The 22,933-nt window shown below is 55.3% G+C and overlaps 9 protein-coding genes across 9 annotated transcripts; 4 read left to right on the top strand and 5 right to left on the bottom strand.

The window, feature by feature from the left end:
• Window positions 1–131: 131 nt before the first annotated feature.
• On the bottom strand, window positions 132–446 carry BO94DRAFT_420531 (uncharacterized protein; the record flags this gene model as incomplete). The annotated part of the gene is made up of 1 exon (XM_025607400.1): window positions 132–446. A coding segment is annotated over one exon (315 nt), but the record flags the coding sequence as incomplete, so codon positions are not given.
• Window positions 447–847: 401 nt separating this feature from the next.
• Window positions 848–2,728, bottom strand: BO94DRAFT_397160 (uncharacterized protein). The gene has a single exon (XM_025607367.1). The coding sequence runs from the start codon at window positions 2,364–2,366 to the stop codon at window positions 1,008–1,010; it is 1,359 nt and encodes a 452-aa protein (XP_025469284.1). The 5' UTR covers window positions 2,367–2,728; the 3' UTR covers window positions 848–1,007.
• On the bottom strand, window positions 2,638–5,134 carry BO94DRAFT_397127 (putative nucleoside diphosphatase (Ynd1)). The gene has a single exon (XM_025607366.1). The coding sequence runs from the start codon at window positions 5,052–5,054 to the stop codon at window positions 2,910–2,912; it is 2,145 nt and encodes a 714-aa protein (XP_025469283.1). The 5' UTR covers window positions 5,055–5,134; the 3' UTR covers window positions 2,638–2,909.
• Window positions 5,135–5,557: 423 nt separating this feature from the next.
• Window positions 5,558–7,697, top strand: BO94DRAFT_533700 (CwfJ domain protein). Its single transcript, XM_025611378.1, has one exon. It carries the CDS (start codon window positions 5,576–5,578, stop codon window positions 7,217–7,219), a length of 1,644 nt encoding a protein of 547 aa, XP_025469282.1. The 5' UTR covers window positions 5,558–5,575; the 3' UTR covers window positions 7,220–7,697.
• BO94DRAFT_397097 (PalH/RIM21 family protein) lies at window positions 7,456–10,144 on the bottom strand. Its single transcript, XM_025607365.1, has one exon. The coding sequence runs from the start codon at window positions 9,960–9,962 to the stop codon at window positions 7,692–7,694; it is 2,271 nt and encodes a 756-aa protein (XP_025469281.1). The 5' UTR covers window positions 9,963–10,144; the 3' UTR covers window positions 7,456–7,691.
• Window positions 10,145–10,742: 598 nt separating this feature from the next.
• Window positions 10,743–12,659, bottom strand: BO94DRAFT_462095 (WD40 repeat domain-containing protein; the record flags this gene model as incomplete). The annotated part of the gene is made up of 1 exon (XM_025607959.1): window positions 10,743–12,659. The coding sequence occupies one exon, from the start codon at window positions 12,657–12,659 to the stop codon at window positions 10,743–10,745; it is 1,917 nt and encodes a 638-aa protein (XP_025469280.1).
• A 2,183-nt stretch (window positions 12,660–14,842) lies between these two features.
• BO94DRAFT_584158 (mannose-ethanolamine phosphotransferase GPI13) lies at window positions 14,843–18,057 on the top strand (the record flags this gene model as incomplete). Its single annotated transcript, XM_025615605.1, has 2 exons — window positions 14,843–14,997; window positions 15,075–18,057. The coding sequence occupies 2 exons, from the start codon at window positions 14,843–14,845 to the stop codon at window positions 18,055–18,057; spliced, it is 3,138 nt and encodes a 1,045-aa protein (XP_025469279.1).
• A 727-nt stretch (window positions 18,058–18,784) lies between these two features.
• On the top strand, window positions 18,785–20,971 carry BO94DRAFT_533697 (argininosuccinate synthase). Its single transcript, XM_025611377.1, has 13 exons — window positions 18,785–18,933; window positions 19,022–19,060; window positions 19,116–19,271; window positions 19,328–19,363; window positions 19,419–19,675; window positions 19,736–19,754; window positions 19,815–19,847; window positions 19,904–20,170; window positions 20,220–20,264; window positions 20,317–20,398; window positions 20,453–20,507; window positions 20,570–20,736; window positions 20,832–20,971. Exons 1-13 carry the CDS (start codon window positions 18,894–18,896, stop codon window positions 20,887–20,889), a joined length of 1,254 nt encoding a protein of 417 aa, XP_025469278.1. The 5' UTR covers window positions 18,785–18,893; the 3' UTR covers window positions 20,890–20,971.
• A 930-nt stretch (window positions 20,972–21,901) lies between these two features.
• BO94DRAFT_513780 (uncharacterized protein) lies at window positions 21,902–22,933 on the top strand (the record flags this gene model as incomplete). The annotated part of the gene is made up of 1 exon (XM_025609855.1): window positions 21,902–22,933. The coding sequence occupies one exon, from the start codon at window positions 21,902–21,904 to the stop codon at window positions 22,931–22,933; it is 1,032 nt and encodes a 343-aa protein (XP_025469277.1).

The following is a 22,933-nucleotide window of genomic DNA, read 5'->3' as shown; positions in this document are numbered from 1 at the left end:
GACTCACTGGACATGACAGACAGTCTGACTGACTCCGGCGGAAGAGCCTCCCCCAACCCCAAGGGCCCAAACACTCAAAACCCCAGCTTGGCCATTTCTTCCGGAGTGCCAATGTCCCCTTGGAAAAACTCCTGATTTCCCTCCTCGTCGTACTTTTCCTCCCAATACCCACATTTGCCCATGGCACAGCTATAAAAGAGTGCCCCGCGTTTAATCCCCCACGGCCCGGTGATTTGAAGTCGACTGGGTTTGAACTTCCGCCCCCAGTAGTTCCACTCCGGGCAGTCACAATGAGGGTTGGTGGGTTGAATCCCGCGCAGGTCCGCAAAATGGAAAAACTTCCGGCACCTGGTGCATAACCAGTACGGTCGACCGACATTCCCGATCGTGTGCGAGGGTCCGACGGTTTTCAACGCCGCGGCCTGGCAACATCTCCTACACCATGGGGCAGTTCGCAGACGTTGGAGTTCTTCCTGGTTGCGTCGATGTTCTTCCTCACTTCGTCGACGTTCTTCTTCTCTTCGTCGGCGTTCTTTCTCTATTCGGCGGCGTTCTTTCTCTCTTTGGCGACATTCTTCCTCGCTTTGTCGGCGTTCCTGGATTCGGCGTTTCCGCTGTTGCCGGTGTTTCCAGTTACGATGGCGTTTCTGGGTTGTAGAATCCATGTTGTCGATGGCAGCAGTCATACTATCAACGATACTAGCCACGGAGGGAGGTATGCGACTGAGGGGAAAATGAGGGGGTTTTTCAGGGCTCTGGAGATGAGATCATGATGATGATGATGATGATGCCGTTTCTTTGTTCTTTGTTCTCCTATCAATCGAACTATCGGACAGGATCCGTGGTGGTTGGACGGGTAACCCGGGCGGTGTCACGAACTGGATGGTACTAGTCTCTACTAGTCGGAGTACGGAGTCCTTGATGGTTACTCCGCATGTTCGTCTTTCATTCCCCTTGTTTTTCCCCTCAAAGATACTACATATCCTCCACAGAGCTGTCCGTCTCCACTACCCTCCACAACTCCGACACATTAAACACCGTCTCTGCCATCCAACATCCCAACTCCCCGACCCCAACACCTCCCTCAAATACCGTCGCCCCAGCTCTCTCTGCCCATTCGCGCGCCCCAAGTAAAACAACGCATCCTCGGCTGGATTGGCATGTGCCGCCTCAATCTGCTGTGGCAATTGTAACATAAGCTCTAACACCCATGCCCCAAACGCATCGTCCAACTCCACAGCCCACCCCGTGATCTCCGGATCATCCGCCGGTACCGACTCAGCACTGGCGCGTATGAGCAGCTGGAACAAGCTCGTATCGTGTCGGGCCACTCGGACAGCGGTGCGGAAATGTTCCGCGGGCACAGTGTACGGCACGGCGGTTGGCTGGAGAGTTTGAATCTCGCTGCGGAAATAGTATTCGTCGATCTTGAGGAGGGTGGCTAGGGCTTCGGCATTGTTTTGCACGAGGGCGGCGTGGATGCCGCCCTGGAGGGACTCGCGGGAGACAGAGACGGTGGGTTTGATGAGGTCCGGCTGGTTAAAGCCGCTTGCTATGCGGAGGGTTTCCAAGTAGCGGATCTTATCGGGGCTGTAAAGGCCGTGAAATAGTTTGTCCGGGATGAGGAGGACGCCGAGGATAGGGTGGGTGGTGGATTGGTCTGTTTCGTGGTGGGTGACGGTGATGGAGACCAGCGGCTTGATGGAAAGGGTGTAGTAATTGGCATTGGGATCGGTGCCTTCAAAGATGCGAATGTCTTGCTTCTGGGCCAGGAATCGGGTCAGGGATCCTTCTTTGTCCGCGGACATGGTCATTCCCGCGCCGAACCAGTGGCGTTGGATCGTGAGGTTCATCAGATCAGGGAGCTGCGCCAGGAGTCGTGGTATGGTGCACCATTTGCAGCGGAGGATACTGTCCTGGAGATTCCGCCGCTCTGCATGGCTGATAGGAACGTAGTCTACTGGTCGGAGAATCCTGGATATCGCGGCCTCCGAGGCACGGGCCGTGACTGCTGGGGTGGGGGAGTCGGCCCAAAACGCGAGCAGGATTAGAGCCCGGTAGATCCGCTCACTTGAGATTGCTGCCGTCAGCGTCGAGGAGCAGCGAGCAAAGTTCACGTTCAGTGAATACAGGAAGATCTTTTCAATCAGTTCGACGGGAAGAGATTCCAGGATCGATTTCCGCGGCTTGATGGGTGTGGCGACGAGCAGACGGGCTCTCTTGTGGCTTCTGGCCTGGGATGAATCGAGCTTCGTCTGATGGGACAAGAAGGGTCGTCCACCCCTGGGCCCGCTGGGCCTGGGTTTTATCGCTCCATCATTGGGATGCTGTGTCCTACGGCCGCGGACCCGGATGGGCGTGAGCATGCCCGGCGACGACTCTATTCGATTGAAGTGCTGGAGTGAATTTCGTGAGCCATGTCAAATGGTCGCCCCCGCATGGATGAAAGCCCAGGGGGGTTCAGCGCCAGCCAAACTCTAGAGGGTTTGCTGGGACGGGCAATAATGGCAAGTGATGAGGTCTGGAATTGGATACATCGTCGTGCCTCGAGGGCGGGAAACTGCACAGGCACGTGACCCGTCCATATCCGCGGAGGACAACGATCACATGACGGTCATGACGATGCACGGTGACATAAGCACGGGACTACGAAAGACGAATTACTTTTCGTCCTGTGGTCGTACAAGGAGAGTACGTACTACCAAGTTCCATCTATCCAAACTTGCCTGGTCTCGGGCATGTACTCCACAGCGCCTCTGACAAGATGGTATCAGTAAGCAAAGGACTATTATGCGGTCATAACGCCGGCCTTGCCAGCGGCGCACCCTGGCTTACAAGCACGGATACCGAACCCCAAACGCCTGGCATGATGTGACACTCGCCAACACAAACCTAATCATACAGCAGCATTAACCGTCGGCTCGTGGGGTCATGAGTGGTGACTTGGGATGGGACCTCGACGGACTACCCGCTCGGGACCGGCGCCCATTTGTCGTCAACCCCAGCGCCAGTGGCGCCAAATGATCCCGACTTTCGGTCGTCACCACCAGGCCATGCCGGTCCATCGCAGTAATCCCCGACCCAGCGGTGATGCCGAGCCCAATAGTCCCCGATGAGGAGTTGTCCAACCCATACTTGAAACTAGGCGTATTGCCACCACTGCCCCAGCTTGACGCCCGCTTGGGGGCGGTGAACCTGGCAGCATCGGCCTCGGAGGGACGGCCACCATCGAATGAACTGCGGCTGGACTCGACCACCCCAAGGTCAAACTCCTGAGCACCCTCTTCAAGGACGCGCTCATACGTAGGGCTTCTAGGACCAAAGAACGGCAGCTTTCCGCCAAATATTCTCCTCCTTTTCGGGTGGTTCGGACGGGACGGACCACCACGGCTAAACACGTTCATGACCTTATGGTAAGCCTTCTGTCGACGGCCCCGCCCACAGAGAAAGAAGGCCACCATGAGTACGATCAGCAAGAACAAGATAAATCCCGGAACGCGGCGGGAGGAGCTCCCTTCAAGGAGTGCATCATGCCACGTTCCGCGATGGATGCCTTCCGGACTGGGCAGCAACTCAACGCTGGGGAACTGGAAATCGCTTGGCACGCCGGCAACATTACTGCCAAAGCCGACAGGGAGGGCCTCCTGAGTCTCTAGCGGAACCTGGGATGAGGCATAGAGAACCATCTTACCCAGAGTCCAACTGACTTCCGTGGAGTCGATCTTGTTCACGGCCTGAAAAGAGTCCAAGTAGCCTTTGCTCTGACCATGAGAAAGTACTTCCTTGGTTCCGTTGTGACCCGAGCCCGCAATCTCCTCTAATCCTACCCGAGGAATGCCAATGCCGTCATGCAGTACGTTCATGATCCACGAAGCCTTAAAGCACACCTCGGAGGCCGATTCTCGATCGAACTTCTTTCCCCATTGGTGGCGTTCGAGTCCGTCCTCCACGGTGGCCCAGTCCTGGGAACAGAAGGACTGCACACGTTCTTGGTAGGTGGCGAAATCGTATGCTTTGTCCTTGTGACCCATCTCGAAAGCTTCATGTGTTGTATGCCAGTATTCGCTGATGCCGACGAAATGGTTGACGTCAAAGTCGATAGCCGGTACATGCATCCCATGCAAGAGACAGGGTTGATCGGGACAAGGAGCATCCTTGTCTAGTAAAGGGTATGTTTGGCGCAAGCATTCGTCGAATTTTCCAGTCCCTAGCAGATGCACCTCGCTGGCTTCCTCTGTTCCGAGAAGTTTGCCATCAGTTGTAGTGCGCAGTCCAACCGGCAGGCACGGATCAGGAAGCTCCTTGACGCTAGCCACAGCACTTGCAGCCTGCAGGGATTCCACATAGCGCCTCCGAGCTTCATGGACGCCGAATTCGAGCCAGGAGGTGACAAAGACTCTATGTTCCTGGGTTGACCCATCGATATTGCGTAGCCGTAGTAGTGTTAAGTCGTTCGCATGCTTTTCGCTCTCAGTAGCATTTGGGGCGAATGCAATCTGCGCAGAGGCACCGCCCATGTCCAGGAAGCCGTAAGTATGGTGACCCTTGCCATGATCATGCGACCCTGGTGAATCGAAGCTGCCCAGGAGATAGTTGGTCGCAATCCATCCGTACAAGCCTTCCGTAACGCCCGGGATGACCTGAATATGGATGCCGCAGTCGGGCAGCAGAAAATCGGAGTTTGTGCCAACATAGGAGCAGATCTGCTCCAGTAAGACCTTGCGCTCCAGATCGGGAAGAAGTCGCATCCCCGCAGTCGCGAGGAGAAAGATGGGGGTATCCTTCACGGCCTCATCCGGTACAATATTCCGGGCGTGCTCGAGAAGTTCTGCGAGATGTTGCGGCCCGATTTCTCCCGGTTTGTCGGCGAACGACGAGACTCCCGGGTGTATCTTCTTCGTCCAATCCGACTTGGTCTTCACCTCCGGCAATGTCTGCAGATGGGTTTCACCGGCCTTTTCCCGAGAGACTGTGTTGTTTAACCAGCGATAGACGTGGACGCGGGTCCCGGACGAGCCCGCGTCCAGAACGACCCCGTATCGCCATTTGCCCATGAGGATATCGCGAGGAGACGAAACGAAAGATTATATTGAGGAAGGCCAACCGACCAGCATGGCCACTGCAGCGATAACAGCGAACGAGCGAGTGTTGATAAGAGCTGCCAGCCGAAGGGGGTCGAAGTGGTCGGAGAAAGCAAGCGGGTTGGAGTTGGCTCTAGTCGAGGTTGAGTTTTAGTAGTCGTCGGAAGGAAGAAAACCGGTCGAGAGGGGACCAACAAATGGCCTCGGGGAGGGGAGGGGAGGGAGAAGGGGGGGTGAGGACAGCCACTGCAACGCAACGCAACGCAACGCAACGCAAGATAACAACAGCATCGGGAGAGCCAAAACCGGCATGGAAGCCGGCCGGCGGGGTCGGAATCGGGACAACCGACCCTCCGATGGCAGAAAAATCGACCCAGTCTAGACCGAGGCCATCACGTGCAAAAGTCACATGATCGGGCGCAAAGAAAATCACATCATACGTAGTGCTAACTCCGAGTCTCCGATAGCACTGAGAGAGAAGGGGTAGCTCCATCATGGCGTCGAAAATTGTCGTCCTGGGAGACATCCACGGCGAGCTGCGGGATGTCTTCACGAAGCTGGCCAAGCTGCACGCCAAGCAGAATTTCTCGTTGGCCATAGTGGTTGGAGATGTCTTTGGAGACGGGACGACGGAGCAGGAACAGGAGCAGGTCACCGCGCTGCTCCAAGGCGAGCTGGCGGTGCCTCTGCCCACATATTTCACGCTGGGCCGCCGCCCCCTGCCTGCCCGCGTCGTTGAGGCCATTGAGTCCAAGGATGAGGTCTGCTCCAACCTCTACTTCCTGGGCCGACGCGCCACCCTCAAGACCTCGGAAGGCGTGCGCCTGGTCGCCCTGGGAGGCCAGCTCGAGTCCGCCGGTCAGTCCTCCGACAAATTCCAGCCCGCCTACACCGAATCCGACGCGCGCGCTCTCTACGGCGCCCACCAGGCCGACATCCTCATCACCCACCAGTGGCCCAAGGACATCCGCGCCGGCTCGAATGCGCCCTTGCCAGACCATGCCAGCCCCCCGGCCGAAGTCCAATGCGTGGCCGACCTCTGCTCAACCCTCAAGCCGCGCTACCACCTCTGCTCCTCCTCCGCCGGCTTCTTCTGGGAACGCGAGCCCTTCTTCCACTTGCCTACGGAAGACAATCCCGATGCGAAACCGCTGACCCGATTCATCAGCCTTGCCTCCTACAGTAAAACCACTAAAACAAAATGGATGTACGCCTTCACCCTCGACCCCCAAGCGGCCCCCGCCTTGACCATCCCCGCCGGCGCAACCGCGATCCCCTTCGCCCCCATCGCCAGCAAGCGCAAGCCCCTCCAGTCTCAAAAGGACTCGTATCGCCGTTTCGCCGTCGACGATGAAGACCACCGGCCTCGCAAGCGCGCTCGCGCGCCCCCGCCCGGCCCCGATCAATGTTTCTTCTGTCTCTCCAACCCCAACATCGCCACCCACCTCATCACCTCCATCGGCGACGAAAGCTACCTCACCACCGCCAAAGGCCCTCTTCCTACCTCCAAGACCTTCCCCGCCCTCGACTTTCCCGGCCACATGCTCATCATCCCCTTCACCCACACCCCAACCCTAAACAGCATCACCGATGACGCGGCCCGTCAGGCAACCTACGCCGAAATGCAGCGCTATCGCACCTCTCTACACTCCATGCTACAACAGCGCGCCAACAACGCCCTCGGTTCCGTAACCTGGGAGGTGAGTCGCGGCAACGGAATCCACGTCCACTGGCAATTCCTTCCTGTGCCCTCCTCCCTTATCAACCGCAGTCTGGTCGACGCCGGCTTCCGAGTCGAAGCCGAGAACCTCAAATACCCCAAATTCGAACTCGCATCCGCCTCCACCACAGATCCCAGCACCGAACCGGGCGATTTCTTCCGCGTCTGGATTTGGGCCCCCTCGGATAAGAACGGCGGCAGTGGTGAGGATGCTGGGTCTGAGAAAACCCTTTTGCTGCCCCTTGGTCCGGAATTTCGATTCGATCTGCAATTTGGCCGCCGGGTGATGGCAAAACTGATGGGGCTGGAGAAGCGCATCAATTGGAAGGATGATGTGCAGTCGCAGGAGGCAGAGGAAGCCGACGCCGTGGCATTCAAGGAGGCGTTCAAGGAGTTTGATTTTACCTTGGAGGGGTAGGGAAGCGCCGGGGACATTGGGATCAGAGAATATGTCTTATCACGGAGGCTGCGCGCTGTTCTGTACGGCAGGTAGGCCGCGAGGCTATGGGATGCGAGATGGCAACAAGGACCACCTGCGGGGCTGGGAGAGTCCAATCCTGCAATCCCGAGAAAAAAACACCACGTACGCGGAGGAAGATGTGCCAAAGAAAGCACTATAAGGGTGGAAGCCGCAGTTGTATTTGTATAGGCTCATGTCATGTATATTAAGACCCTCGACTGGGCTGATAAGTGGGTCAGCGGGCACATGAAATCATATCATTAGCCAGCCGAAGCTTCGGCCTGGCCCGTAAGGCGCCGACACGGAGGGGCCAGGAAAGAAACAAACATAACCAACCAACCAAACACCCAGAAATAGCCAATATGTCTCCTAGACTCCCCGCTAAAGAAACGAAACAAACAGCTAAAAGCAAATCAGGCAGAAGGAACAATTACTGCGGGCCCCTTGGCTCTTCATCGACCGTATCCTGCATATGGCGAGCCGGTGACAGAGGTCCCTCCGTTGCGTGGGATTCTGGGCCGGGGGGCTCATGGATCGAGCTGTCGAGTTCCGGCGCAGGTTGAGATTCAGAGTGATGCCCGCCAGGTTCCACGAGTGCGGCGGCTTCGGGATCGTACCGCAATTCGTAATTTCCATTGCCGAACCCTTGCCCATCGGCTACGCTCCATGGAGCGGCAGTGCGGGTCTGCGGCTGTATCACCCTCACGGGTAGATCATCGCGGGCAGACGGAATGCGCTGGTTAGATCCCGTCGTATCAGGAAGGCTGGGTGCGTGGAACTGTTGCGGCGACCAGGTCTGTTGGCCCCGGCGCCGAGCGGGAATGACCGTAACGGGCAGGGGCGAGTCGGACCCTTGCCGTCCAGAGCCTGGCCTCAATCTCCGATGGAAGCCAAAAAGAGACTCGGTCTTTGGATGTGAGCCGTGCTCGTCGTCACTATTATCCGGCGAGAGGTGTTGCTGTTCAACTTGAGCAGCAGCGGAGTTCCCTTCTTCCTCGGCCTGTGCCGAAGCGACTTCCCTTGGCAAGGACGCGCGCCTCCTCTTAAAAGGATTGACGAGCGTTCGCCATCTTTTGTCCACGTGGACAATCTGCGGAGATTGCTCCCTGGTCTGTTGTGCTGCCAGCGCATCATGGGCCAGACCGGCTTGCTGATCGCCCAGAGATGCGGACATCTCCTTGGCTGCCACCGCTTCGTCTATGTCTTCGTCTTCTTCCTCCATATGAGGCATGGCCACTGGCGGAGTTGGACTGGAAACAGGATGATAATGGACGTTGTACACCGTGCTGGCGGCGCTGGTTGTGTCGGCCCGACTAACAGGCGTTACGGCGGCGGGAGGAGGAGTAGGCCGGGGTGCCACTCTCCGGCGCCGAGGGTCAACGGAGATGGTGTGTTGCTGGTTTTCCAGAGTCGACTGCCAGTTACGGCCGACCCTGGTGCGCAATGGACGATGAGCCAGTCCCATCATGCCTCCCCACCCCGACGAAGTACCCGCACCTGCGCCTCGATCATTCCCATCGGGGTTGTACCGCGGCCAGTCGACTTCTTCCGAAGGAGTCACTTCCAGCATTTCATCCCCATCAAAGATCTCCCGTCCAAGAATCCCATCCTTCCTTTCATCGCGCTCCAGTGCCTCAATCCGCTCCACCCATTCCCAGACGACGACACTTGCTGCAGCCGAGCCAACCCACCTCACATATGTACCCCATCCCGCAATTTTAGGCTTGGCGATATCGAGAACGAAGAAAACGACGGGGATAAGAACCGCACATAAAGATAGCAAGGCCACCAGGCAGATGTTCCTCATTTTTGGGTGGAAGAAGGCAAACCGATGTTTCGAAAGTGAGTAGAAGATTACCCAGGCGGCGTAGAGGAGGTTCAGGGCTAGCTCGAATAGATAGCTAAGAGCGGGGATTGCGTCCTCGTACAGGCGCGGGTGGACGGTGTCAGTCTTGACCAGAAATTTGTCTAGGATACTGAAGGTGGTGTCGAACACTATCAACGCAAACCCGGCCCACTTGATCATGATTTTCTCTTTGTGTCGAGGGAAAAGCCGGATGAGGGTTTGAATTTGGGCAAGCCAGAGGAAGGTGCTAGAAATGATCCTGACCACGCGGATCTCCAGACCGTCGATGACTTCGTCGGCTAGCGCTTCCGCGTCCGAGTAGCCATAGTAATATTGTTTCTCGGCCACTCGAAACGAGTCCACGGTCGCGATGGTGAGGGACACGGCGACTAGCAAGGCCGCGACCTTTTGGAGCCACGGCCGACCGCCGACTCCGACCACCGACGAGTTCCCGCTGTACGAACTGCTGATCATGCCGTGGCGCCCGAGGAAGTTTGCACCCCCACCGGGACCCCCAACATAAAACGTGCGGGGGGTTATGAGAAGGATGATGACCAGAAGATAGCTGACAACGGTTGTACAGCCCATAGCGTACAAGGCGGGAGTCACGGAGGAGTAGAAGGGGTCGGTGAGATCGAGGGCGGCGACCGCATGGGCGGTGGCGGTTTGCGTAGTGGTACAGATGGGGTCGTAGATGGCATTCTCGGTCAGGGTGAGGGAGTAGGAGCGATTCAAATAGACATAGCCATCACTGGGCAGTAAGAATGGGGTGCAGCCCGATTCATATGTGCGAGTGGTGGTGGTGGTTGGTTGAGCCCAGATCTGGCGAGGCGTCAAGTGAGCGGGTTCCCCCATGGTCGGTCGCAGCAGCCCCCGGACAATGCTATCATCAATGGCTGGTAGTGTGACCCGTCGCACGCGGCCCTTCAGACCACCATCATGCTGGCGAAACGTGCCGGGGGGGGAGGTGGAGGCGAAATGAAGCGGGACGGGAGGGAGGGAGGAGGGCGGCGCGAAGGAGATGGAGGGAGGGAGAGAGCGTGGGTTGAATCCGGGGTCGACGGTCGGAGTCGGGAACAGGGGGCAAGAGATTGAGGTCGAGGTCGAGGTGGGCGTTGAGAGAAGAGGAGAGGAGAGAATGAACTGCGACGGACGTAGGAATTGCGAAAGTGGTGACGAGGGACGGGAGTATAGCAGTGCCGACTGCACTAACTCACTCACTACCAAGTCTTCTCCTCCTGACGGCGGAGGCGAGCGAAGGAAGCCCGCTGGAAAGATCCGGGCCACGTCACGGGATCGAAGCACGTGATAGCGCGCGCGTGGCTACGCGGATTATTGTGGACCCGGTGGACATAGTAGTACTCCGTAAACATGTAGGGCTTCATACAGGGCTTTACACAGGGCTTCAGATTCTTTAGTACAGCCTTAAATAGGGTATTATATAAAGAGTCTCACGTAGATAAATAAGCTAATAATCCAAGGCATTCATTCGTTGAAGCCTTAGGCATAAATAAGCTGCCTCAGATATAAGAGTTGAAGCGGTGAGTATTCTGCTAGCTATAAAAAGTAGGCCTTACCTAACATGGTAAGCAGAGTAGGTAGAAAGTGTGGTTGTAGCGCCTCCCTATAGATCATTCATCGAGGTACGCCAATCTCATAGCCCAGCAAGACCTCGGTGGTATTACCCTCCCACCCTCGGTTGCCACTGGTTGACACCATGAAGCGGCATGCCTGGTCAATATATAGTTGCGAGACAGTTCCGGTTCGATGTCCTGGGATGATCAGGAACGGCACTGTCGAGTGCCGAGTCACTTGTTCATGTTTGAGATCGTACAACCGAAGGATATCATGCGACGCGCAGACAATATGCCGCCCATTGGGCATCGCCTTAAGTGCCGTGACCGGTCCACTTCCCTGAGGAAACTTGAAGGTCCGCTGCGGATTCCGGAGGCCCTTATGCAGGCTGTACTCCTCCACCGTGCCGTTCCGGCGCCCTGCATAGATGTAGTTGCCGTCTGGAGACCAGCAGGCGTTCATGCACCAGGGAGGGCAGTTCTGGGGCGTGATGCGAGCAACGGCTTCTGGCTCTCTTCTATCCCACACACGAATCGTACCGTCGATAGATGCGGCCAGGAAAAGATTGTCCGTCGCAGCACCTGATTCATTGTGTGTAGGCAGGGCGCTATCTTGGGTATATATGGGACGCTCCAACTCCTCGGCATGGGGCCCGCCGTTGACTACTGGTTGAGAGAAGCCATGGAGCATCTCGCCCTCACCAGAGTCGGGCGGCTGAGTTGCTGCATTAGAATTGGCAGCTTCACCAGCAGCGACAGTACTGGGCATAGAAGCAGCAGGAGGCTCTGCAACAGCAGGTTGGCTTGGCTCCGGCTCTCCAGGTGCGTCAACGTCAGGCATGACTCCATTGGTAAGCGCTTTACCAAACTCATCATCCTCATCGATGCCGAATGCATTCTCAGGTGCCCCTGCATCTTCGCCCCCATTCGCATTCTCGTCACCAAATAACGAGTCAGCCCCGCCGAAGAGTGAGTCGGCGGGGGAGCCCGCCTGCGGGTTCGAACCAGCGCCGTTTTCACCGTCGTTCGTCGTATCCATGAAGCCGAAGCTGTCGTTTGCAGGCGCTGAATAATTGGATGAATATGTTCCGTTTGGTTGCTGGAACTCGGTGGTATCCCTGGGAACTGCCAGACTGGATTCCGGGCGGACCTCAATCGCCGATATTTGGCGGGCACTGGACCCAAATGCGCGCCGGATCTGCCCCGTGTTGAGATCCCAGTCAAAAACCCGCTTGTCCCAGCTGCCAGAGAGCAGCGACTTTTCATCTGAAGTTAAGCTCAAGACTGAGACCGCGGAGGTATGTTGTTGGAGAAGAGCAATCTCTTTGCCTTCGTCGTGACGGACCGATTGTAGTCGGATGCTACCAGATTCCAAGCCCGACAACAGCCATAGACCCTCACTGTGGCTGGCTAAAGAATATACCGGTGATAATGCGTTTCCATCCATGTTTTCCCAGTATGTCATCAGCACCCCCGCCTTGATCACGCTGTCAACAAAAGGATGTCTTTGCGCCACAGTAAGCATCAGCTTACTGTTGATGGAGTCCACCCAATTGAACTTCCGGACATATCCATCTGAGCCACCACTGAAAACCCATCTCATATCAGCCGTCGCGGTTACCGCATTAATCGATGTACTGTGGGGGGCGGCCGTCGTTGGGACGATGTCAAAGGTGGGCGCTGTCAGACATTCCGCACGCACCCTCGGATGGAACGCAGCCAGCGGATCAGACAAGGCATTCGTCGCAGTCGCCGTGGACATTTCGACAACAGGGTTAGGTTGGGTTACACCCCCAGCGCTCTCGGATATGTGACTGACATTCGACTGACTTTCTGCATCTTGATCGGCATCGGCATCGGCGTCCGGTTCGTTGTCGTGATCCCCGTCATCTGCGTTCCTAAGCGTATCGTCCATTTCGTTATCCGAGCTTCCGTCTGGGGAACCTGCAAGATCGCGATCATCGTCATCTTCTACCATCATGGAAGCCATATTTCAGTCAGACACTTGGGCTCCTCGCTACTCTAACAATAAGAGAACTTCGCGACAAAGAAACAAGGAAAGGACACAAAAAGAAAAGAAGCGAGAGAAGGGATTGATGTGTACCAGCAATACCGGTGGTAGAGATGGGGCGTGGAGATTTTGTCAAGCAAAGGCGCAGTAATTCTGAGCGATGGGGAAACCCGCAGACTAAGGGCGCATGTCTGGGTCTTTCACATATTATGTCCCGAGACAGGGCGTTACGCGGAGGAATTCGTATTTGTAGTTGATAAGGATACCAATCACGGGCGCAAAGCAATGCGGAGAGCAGTCCGCCCGTCACGTGGCTTAGTCATGTGATAATATGCCAAAGAGGGGGCCAGGCCCGGTCCCGGCCCCGGTCCCGGCTCCAAACCTACGGGCCGGTTCTAACTACTATATTATTGTTGATTTCCTGGTGTGCTTTTGCGGTCTTGTCGAGTTCTTCCTGCAAGGACATGTCCTGCGACTTTTGGGGCTTGAGGGCATTCTTACTTCTGATTCCTGCTTCACCCGGCGCGGAACATACATATATATTTAGCTAGCATCACACAGTGGGCCCCATTATTTCAGAAGAACATGGATCAAATTGAACAACTAGATACGTCGCCGATCACACGTGTCTACACTACGCAGTAATACGAGTGACGGGTACGACGGGTTAGCCGTAGCTCTCCTATTCCATTGCATTCTCGACACCCATCACGCGAAAGCCGCCAATCGATCTACATTTGGTATTAGCCAACTACTAGTGGAGAAAGGCAAGGCAACTGGGGGAGTTGTTGCCAGGCCTTGAGTCATGTCATGATATTATTTTTTAATCAGAGTTCTCGGAGTTTTTGCAGTCACGTGTGCAGCCAACTTAGCATCCGGACCTGACCTGACCTAACCTGACGAACTCAACCCCGCGAAAGTGGTCTGAGTCATCTGACAGTGGCCGGGGTATGGTAATTTGTACTACTAGTAGTGTGGAGTTGGTGCCGGCCTCGAGTTTCGCTTGGCCACAGGCGAATTCGTGCGAATTGTGGATGCCGGAAAGGATATGCCGCCCATTACCCCGTACCTACTGCACATAGATACGTACTACGTAGTGCTGCACCGATGTTCGCTTGGTGATAGGGCGGCAATTATCTGATAGCCATGCTGGAGATCGCATCACTGTGTGTGTCTTGTTCAGGTTGAGCGTATTTTGAACCAGCGAATCAATGTCAGCATGTTAGGACGGCATTTTGGAATACTGTACGGCCCGCCCCCACTAGCGGTTGCATCGGGAGCAGAAATAGGATATAGCCGATTCCATCTCCCTAGTGTGCCTTCTCCCTCCCCTGGATAAAGCACAGGGGGGAACTGGTAGGGGTCGGTAGTAATAACGACCAAAACCGTGGTGATAGTGGAGAAGAAAGAGAGAGGGTGACGGTGACGGATGATCTCGCATCCCTCGCTGCGCCTCGGCTCGTGGCTGGGGGTGGCTAGGATCTGGTTGTCCAGAAGCGGTAAGGCCCACTAACTCAGGGTTCAGGATGTTCCGAGCCGCTCCGGCCAATGATGGCGTGCGAATTCCCAGGTTGAGATGCCGAAAGCGCCGATTCCTCTTACTAGCGAAGCGCATCTTCCGGCGCGGTGCCAGGAGACCTGCCGGCGGCCTCCATTCAACTGTCCCTCTCTTGCCTCTTCAGCTCTCCTTTTTCCTGGCTGTTCTTGGATGGCCTCCTATTGCTCGGAATTGATGCACCCCTACGTCTAATGGAGCTGCCATTGTAATTATGTGTGTGTTCTGTTGATCTCAGTTCCCGGACAGACCGCACGAGAGCTCCACGGTGGGCGAAAAAAGGAAAAAGAAAAGCTAAGAATTAGGCTCGCCTCCTTTTCAATTCGCTGAGCTCGCCTTCGCTCTTAAAACCCATTGATTGTTCAACGCCCAGAGGTCTTCTTCGAAGAGCCCGAAACTCTCACAGGCCGGAACCCTGCTCAACCGCAGTGAGGGGTCTTCCAACTGCGCACAATAGGAGCACATTACGTTGGCTGTTGGGTGAGCAACCGTGGACCTGTTCGAGTAGAACTTCCCGATGATGGTATCTGCAATCAATGCGGGCCCTGGCCCCGAACGCCCGAACCCGAACGGCTCGAGAAATACGGTCCCGACAATGTCGTCACAACCTTCGGAGCGCAATGAGCATCGGAAACCACAGGTGCCAAAGGCGCTGACTGGGGGCAATGCACAAGACCAATATATAAAGGGCCTGGAACGGGAATTCAAATTCAAGCATCTGGGTGTTCTTGGTGTACTTGGGTGGATATTGTAAGCTTGCGTCGCAGCATCCATCCACTTCTCTTGGTTAGGGACAGATTTTTCTAACATATTCTGTGGGTATATAGGTGCTTGCATGTTGTTGGAATATTCTTTTTCACTAAGGGATTTCTACTGACTCGAATGGTTTTGGAGAACAAGTCATCCTGCGAAGTACTTCCCTTCGGCGACGCATCTACTGTTGGCAAGAAAGTCGACGGGTGTTGGCATCAGAAGTCATTTGACAAGGCCGTTGTGATCATAATCGACGCCCTGCGCTATGATTTTACTGTCCCCTTGTCCCCAATTGCGGAGACTGGTTCGGCACAACTGTTTCACGATAATTTGCCCGTCTTGTATGAGACGGCCGTGAATACTCCCGAAAATGCATTTTTGCTTCCTTTCATTGCGGATCCACCCACAACAACACTGCAGCGGCTCAAGGGACTGACGACTGGGACGCTACCTACATTTATCGATGCTGGCTCCAACTTTGCCGGAACAGCAATTGATGAGGACAACCTAATTGCTCAACTGCGCGCAGCCGGCAAGAATCTAGTCCAGCTTGGGGACGATACCTGGCACGCACTTTTCCCTGATTACTTCGATTCTGATCTCACACAGCCGTTTGATTCATTCAACGTGTGGGATTTGCATACGGTGGATAACGGTGTGACTGAAAACCTCCTTCCACTCCTTCACCCTGAAAATTCCACAAAATGGGATGTCATCTTCGGTCACTATCTTGGTGTCGACCACGCTGGTCACCGATATGGGCCAAACCACCCAGCTATGGCTGCGAAGCTGAAAGAAATGGATCAGACCATCCGCGATCTCATCGCGAAATTGGACGACAAGACGCTTCTGGTGGTAATGGGTGATCACGGCATGGACTCCAAGGGTGACCATGGAGGGGAATCCAATGACGAGGTGGAGGCCGCTCTTTGGATGTACTCGAAGAAAGGTATTTTCGGCCGTACGAGCACAGAGACATCCGTGCCTCCTATGTTCGCTCGGGATCGCTACGTCCCTCAGATCGACCTCGTGCCCACCCTTTCCCTTCTTCTTGGAATGCCCATCCCCTTCAACAACCTCGGTTCGCCGATCGAGGAGGCTTTCATTGGACCCAAAGGGAATGACTGGAAGAATCTTTTGACAGTGAACCGTTTGACTTCCGCTCAAATCAAGAGATATCAACACGAGTACGCAGCGACGCGAGGTGCAGACGATGACCGGGAATTCGAGTCTATGGAACTTTGGCAGGCGGCAGAAACTAACTGGCAGAAGCTTTCTAAAATTGGCAGATCAAGTCAGGCGAATTTGCGCTCCATTTCCGAGTCGTACAAGGAACACCAGCGACATACTCTTCAGGTTTGCCGTGGGCTGTGGGCCAAATTCCACGTGCCAAGCATGCTTCAGGGCGTTGCAGTACTGTTTGGTGGAATTGTTTTACTGGTGTTCTATGCACGAAACATCAGAAGGGGCCGGGCAGATCTCACAAATCCGCTGCTTACTCTTGTTGGAGTAGGCTCTGCCATCGGTGTCGTAGCCGGTGCCTCATTGTCGTTCGCAGGCACGGTGGAGATGCGAGTAGCTGAAGCATCCGCATTTGCGGCCGCCGTGGGAAGCATAGTCGGCGCCTCGTGGGCCACCTTTGTCACTTCGGAGCGCCTATCCGTGCCTATGCCAAGAAGTCTCTGGGGCTGGCTGGCAGTTATTTTCACGGTCACCCAGTCTGTCGGGTTCGCATCCAACTCCTATACGATTTGGGAAGACGAGATCCTCCTATTCTTCCTTTCGACCTTCGGTGTACTTGCTGGCGTATCCTCGATGCGGCAAAAGTCAACCGCCGACAGGGTTTTAGGTGTGTATCACTCGATCCTGTTCGTCATCCTTGGGAGGCTGGCATCCTTCTCCCGCTTGTGCCGAGAGGAGCAGATGCCTTTCTGCCGTTCTACATATTACGCCTCTGCCACTTCTTCTACTTCTGCCCCCTGGCAACTCGCCATACCATTCCTCGTTGCGCTTATCCTTCCCACCGTTGTACGGTCGTTTTACGCCGGATCCAAGTCCTACGAAGGCGCCGCCACACTCTGGATCGGAATGGGTTTTCGATTGGGGCTATTCATAACCTCCGTCTTTTGGGTGCTTGAGGGGGCTGACGATGGTGAGTGGCGGCTGCCTTTGAGCAAGGAGACCTTGAAGTCAGTCAGGGTATTCTTGGCTCAACTGGTGCTGGCGCTCGCCTTCGCTGCTGGCACAACAGCGTTCATCTATTCCAAGCCTTGCATTAGCATCAATGTCAGCCAAGGCAACGCGGAGCCCGAAAGCCAAGGCAAGTCCTCGGGTCCTGGACAGCAGGCAGGACGCACGACTGTTACAATTCTGGGATTTGGCAATGTGCATGGAACACGATACTTTCTCCTCGTGGTCAATTTCTGTTTGGGCATCACCCTAATGCAGAAGCCCATGGGTCAAGGTGCCATGGGGCTTTTGCTCTGGCAAATTCTTTCTCTGCTTGAAATTCTGGATACAAACGCGCTGGTTCTCGGCAATTCGGCCATTGGACCGGTAGTCCTGGGCCTTCTCGGGTCGTTGTACTACTTCAAAACTGGCCACCAGGCCACCCTGAGCAGCATCCAGTGGGAGACTGCCTTCATTCCTCTCTCCTCCGTCCAATATCCTTGGTCTCCGATTCTCGTGATCCTTAATAGCTTTGGCGCGCAAATCCTTACCGCAATTGCCGTCCCTCTTACAGTCCTGTGGAAACGACCTCTCCAGCTCCATGATCAGGCGTCTTCATCGTCGAAAGCCAACAACCCTGCAATCAGGCTCCTCGCTGACGTTATGCAAGCGGTGTGCACATACATCCTTTACTTCGCCACCATTAACCTGGCCACTACGATGTGGGCTGGCCATCTCCGCCGTCATCTGATGCTGTATCGAATCTTCAGTCCCCGGTTCATGATGGGTGCAGCTGTGCTGGGGGTCGTGGACGTCGTTTTGATAGTGTTCTCTGTGGCTGGGGTGCGGTGGAGCACTCTGAGTGTGGGAGAAATATTTGGGTGGTAGTGGCCCAGCTATCATCGATGGTGGACTTTGGCTATCTACAGCCAGCCTGGCTCTTTTTGCCAGACGGTCTTCGCCGGAGATAATCTTGGCCTTGGCACGGCCTGTAGTACGCCTTTCACTTTCCTGGCTCCGGGAACCTTCTCATTTCCTTTTCTTCTTCTTTTTTTACCTTGCATATATTCATATTTTGGAGATAATACATATAACGATTTCTGAGCGTACGATTCCAAGGACATATAGATACAGATGATCATGTTTACAACTTCCCCCCCGGAGTCACCTGACTGTGCGTCCGTGCCTGGTGGCGCATCATCCCACGTGCCCCGCCTTTCACAACTTACGGTGCGTGACACTACTAGGTCTCCTTGCTGCGTAACAGCTAGGTTACGTCGACCCCACATAAGCTTTATTTTTTTTTAGCCCCTGGGACCTGGACTGGCAGGTGCTACATAGTACCTGCTTGCTATCTAGTTGCTAGGGTTGGTTGCCCGCGATGGCCGCTGGCGGATCCTCTCCGCGTCGGGGCGGGCTATCTAAGCGGCCTCGAGGATTATTATCCGTTATCTGGCGATATGACTAGTACGGGGGAAGCATGGATACGCCGATAGCCACTCGCTTACGGTCATTGGCCCACAACGGGTTGATATTACGTAAGGGCGCAGCTCCGACTCCGGATGAGTCAACGACCTTCAGCGACCGCCCGATGAGCCATCGCGAACTAAACCTCCCCAGCTATCTTTTTTTTCCCAAGATCTTGTCCTTCAATCCTTCTGCTGCCCAACCTCATCCTCCTTGGAACTGACCATCAATCCTCCAATCTCATCATCACACTCATAATGGCCTCCGAAAAGCCCCGTGTCTGTCTGGCCTACTCCGGTAAGTATTCCGTCGTCCTACCCCGCATATTGGCATATTGTGTGGTTGATAAGAGCTGTGTGCGCTAACTGACGCTTTTCGATTTCAGGCGGTCTCGACACCAGCTGTATCCTGCGCTGGCTCATCGGTACATTTCTACCCTCTTCTGCAGATAGCACTGTCTCGACTAACAATTGCGGCAGAGGAGGGCTACGATGTCGTCTGTTTCCTCGCCAACGTCGGCCAGGAGGAGGACTGGGCCGCTGTCGAGGCCAAGGCCCTCCAGATCGGTGCGAAGAAGATGATCATCGAGGACTTGCGCCGTGAATTCATCACCGAGCTCTGCTTCCCTGCCATTCGTATGAATAGCCAATCTGTCTGAATGCCACGATCCCTTCGCTGACTTCTATCGCAGAGTGCAATGCCATCTACGAGGGCCGCTACCTTCTGGGTGCGTTTGATATTCTCTTTCGACGTTCCCGGAACAGCCAACTGACTCCATATAGGTACCAGTTTGGCTCGTCCTGTGATCGCCCGCGCTCAGATGCGCGCTGCCCAGCGGGAGAACTGCCAGTTCGTCAGCCACGGTGCCACTGGCAAGGGCAATGACCAGGTTCGTTTCGAACTGGCATTCTACGCTATCCAGCCCTCCATCAAGGTCATTGCCCCCTGGCGTGACCCTAAGTTCTTCAAGCGGTTCGCTGGTCGCAACGACCTCCTTGACTACGCCGCCCAGACCGGCATCCCTGTTACTTCCACCAAGGTGAGTCACACATTTCGCACCCAGCTTCGCACAAACACCCGCTAATGTGACATGATTTAGGCCAAGCCCTGGTCGATGGGTTCGTCATTATTTCGTCGCGCATGACCTGGCAACACTGAATACTGACTTCTCGGTGTAGATTCCAACTCTGCCCACTGCAGTTACGAGGCCGGTAAGTGAATCCATTGATAATGCCGCTGTAGTCTTTACTCACGAACCATCGAACAGGCGTCCTGGAGGACCCCAACCACACTCCCCCCTCTGATATGTGGACCATGACTGCCGACCCCATGACTGCCCCCGACGAGCCCACCGACCTCACTATCCACTTCGAGCAGGGTGTGCCCACCAAGCTTATCACTCCCGGAAAGGAGTACACCGACCCCGTTGAGCTTTTCTACACCCTCAACAAGATCGGTTTCACCCACGGTGTTGGCCGTATCGACATTGTCGAGAACCGTTTCATTGGCCTGAAGAGCCGTGGCTGCTACGATTGTAACTATCCCTCCGCCCCCTCAACCAAACTAATGCTAACGTACCCAAGCCCCCGCCATGACCATCCTCCGCGATGCCCACCTTGACCTTGAGGGTAAGTGTTCTCATGTGGCGTACCCCTAGACCGCGCTAATTAGTTAAATCAGGTCTCGTCCTGGACGGCCAGGTCCGCGCCCTGCGTGACCAGTTCGTCACCCACAACTGGTCCATCCAGCTCTACAACGGCTAGTATGTGATCCCCTCCCTCATATGGACCATTGAACCGCTCTAACCGGCCTACAGCTACTTCAGCCCCGAGCGTGAGTTCATCGAGAACAGTTTGAAGTTCTCCCAGCGCGTAAGAACCCTCGGCCCCTGAAGTCTATCTACCTGCATCCTCTAACCCAAGCCCACATACAGCGTGTGAACGGTGAGGTCCGCCTCCGCTGCTACAAGGGCCACGTCTACGTCCTCGGTCGCTCCTCCAGCACCGAGAAGCTCTACTCTGAACAGGAGGCCTCCATGGACTCCCTCGAGGACTTTGAGCCCACCGACACCACCGGCTTCGTTGCTATCCAGACTATCCGGTATGTTCTTCTTCTTTCCCCCCACCTGCATCATCTATCTTGTGCAGTTCTCTGCGAGCCGGGATATAAAGCTAACGTGTTCAATCCACCTTCAGTCTGAAGAAGTATGGTCTCCAGAAGGCCGAGGAGGGTGAGTCCCTCAGCCGTGCATGAATAATGAGCCTCATGGAGTGATGGATGTTTGCGGGACCAAAAAGTAATTAGACGAAACCAACCAATCAATAATGAATGAAATTGTAAATTAGATACTTTGTTTGTAGACAACAATGCTCAACTCGGTATAATCTCATTGTTCACCATTGACTTTAGGCTGGTATTGCCGGGGAAGCTTGGAGTGAGTTCTTTGGATCTGACATCTTTATCGAACGTAACACAGATGCATACCTAATGATAATTATAGTTCGAAGGATGGCATGCCTCGGGCCTCAGGCCCTGATTGTTCCTGGCGCGACGGCCTCAACCGCCGGACTTTCTCCACGACGGAACATGTCTCCGTCCCTCGCTTGTGTCGGTGGTGATGATGACGGTGCGCTATCGGGAATGACGCAGTGAGTGCGGTCTTGAGAATCCCTCGATATGACGGCGGAGTGACCGGGCCATCTCCAATGGCAAAAGTGAGTGTCAAAAATGCTGGCTGACAGTACGCGGAATGCCATCTATCCAGGCTCTTACGCGGAGCAGCATTCCTAGTGAGACCCAAAGTTGCCCCGGGATACATGAAACAAACCCCCCTTCATTCTTTTGAGCCACTGCGTTCTCAATTGTCATGAGCCATCCAAACTCCTACGCAGAACTCTTCAGCTGTAACCCGGTCAGCTGGAATGCCCGCTATGCATGCCTGGAACTCACCTCACGGCGGCCACTCGACTATAAGAACCGTCCGATCAATTCCCTCCTCTTCATCACCCATTCATTATTACCTTTCGTTGTTAGCCCAGCCTCAAGACATCTTTGGCTCGCACGGTAACCCTGCCAGGTACGCGGTCCCATTCATATCCCACCCGCACACTCGCTGACTGACTGGCTCCAGTCATATTTCCCTTCAGGCCCAGTTCCCAAAAGCCAAGCAACCACCAGTGCATCCGGATTGGGTCCCTTAGTCAAGATGAAGGGGGTTCTCATCGCATGCGGCCTACTGGCCTCCTCTGTGTCTGGACATGTCCAGATGTCCAACCCGTACCCGATTCGCAGTCCGCTCGACCCCAATGGAGATGAATCCAAGAAGGACTACTCATACACGAACCCACTGTCGAGCAGTGGCAGCGACTTCCCTTGCAAGGGATACGCCAAGGATCCCTTTCGATCAGTAGCCACTTATTCGCCTGGAGGAGAGTATGACTTGGAACTACAGGGCAGCGCGACGCACGAAGGTGGCTCCTGCCAGGTCTCGCTCTCCTATGACCAGGGAGACAACTTCCAGGTCATCCATTCCATGCTGGGTGGATGTCCCCTGACGGAGAGCTACAAGTTCACTATTCCCTCGGACGCTCCCACCGGAGATGCACTGTTGACCTGGACATGGTTCAACAAAGTGGGCAACCGCGAGATGTACATGAACTGTGCCCAGGTCACCATCGGCGACTCCGATGATAGCCACAGCGCCAAACAAAAGCGAGACAGCTTCAGCAGCCTGCCACCCATCTTCATTGCCAATGTCAACGGACCGGGCCAATGCACGACCACCGAGGGTGATGATGTCAACTTCCCTCTGCCCGGTCCATCAGTGGAGGGCAGCGTGAGCGGCACGGGCTACAACTGCACGGGCACTGCTCCTTTCCTAGGCTCTGGCAGCTCCGGCTCCGGGTCCAGCTCGAGCTCGAGCTCGGGAAGTTCACACTCGGCCGCGAGCAGTAGCTCCACCGGCCACTCCACCACTTCCACTACATCCAAATCTACCAGCTCCACAACCAAGACCGGAACAAAGGCAGCCACCCCGGCTTCCTCGTCCGCCAATGCGCCTGCCATGGTGGCATCTTCCTTTGGAAGCCAATCCGCGCGCCTTATGAGCCACCCAACTGCGGTATCAGCAGACGGCACTGAACGTTTCACACCGGGCAAGCCCTGTGTCGACGGGGCCATCATTTGCGGTCCGCAAGGAACATCCTGGTCCATGTGCAGCAACGGACGTCCAGTCCACATGGGTGCTGTGGCCGCGGGGACGTACTGCGAGCATGGTGAGATCCATGCTCTGTTCTAG

The sequence above is a fragment of the Aspergillus sclerotioniger genome (genome assembly GCF_003184525.1).
Source record: "Aspergillus sclerotioniger CBS 115572 chromosome Unknown BO94scaffold_9, whole genome shotgun sequence".
In the NCBI taxonomy this organism is placed as follows: domain Eukaryota; kingdom Fungi; phylum Ascomycota; class Eurotiomycetes; order Eurotiales; family Aspergillaceae; genus Aspergillus; species Aspergillus sclerotioniger.
The sequence above is the reverse complement of the archived record's forward strand: the minus strand, read 5'-3'. Positions and strand labels throughout refer to the sequence as shown.

Coding starts and splice junctions, on each gene's coding strand:
- BO94DRAFT_397160 (XM_025607367.1), bottom strand. CDS start 2,366: ATGCTCACGCCCATCCGGGTCCGCGGCCGTAGGACACAGCATCCCAAT.
- BO94DRAFT_397127 (XM_025607366.1), bottom strand. CDS start 5,054: ATGGGCAAATGGCGATACGGGGTCGTTCTGGACGCGGGCTCGTCCGGG.
- BO94DRAFT_533700 (XM_025611378.1), top strand. CDS start 5,576: ATGGCGTCGAAAATTGTCGTCCTGGGAGACATCCACGGCGAGCTGCGG.
- BO94DRAFT_397097 (XM_025607365.1), bottom strand. CDS start 9,962: ATGGGGGAACCCGCTCACTTGACGCCTCGCCAGATCTGGGCTCAACCA.
- BO94DRAFT_533697 (XM_025611377.1), top strand. CDS start 18,894: ATGGCCTCCGAAAAGCCCCGTGTCTGTCTGGCCTACTCCG. Junction 20,265..20,316: donor TGCCCACCTTGACCTTGAGG/GTAAGTGTTCTC, acceptor TAGTTAAATCAG/GTCTCGTCCTGGACGGCCAG. Junction 20,508..20,569: donor GTTTGAAGTTCTCCCAGCGC/GTAAGAACCCTC, acceptor GCCCACATACAG/CGTGTGAACGGTGAGGTCCG.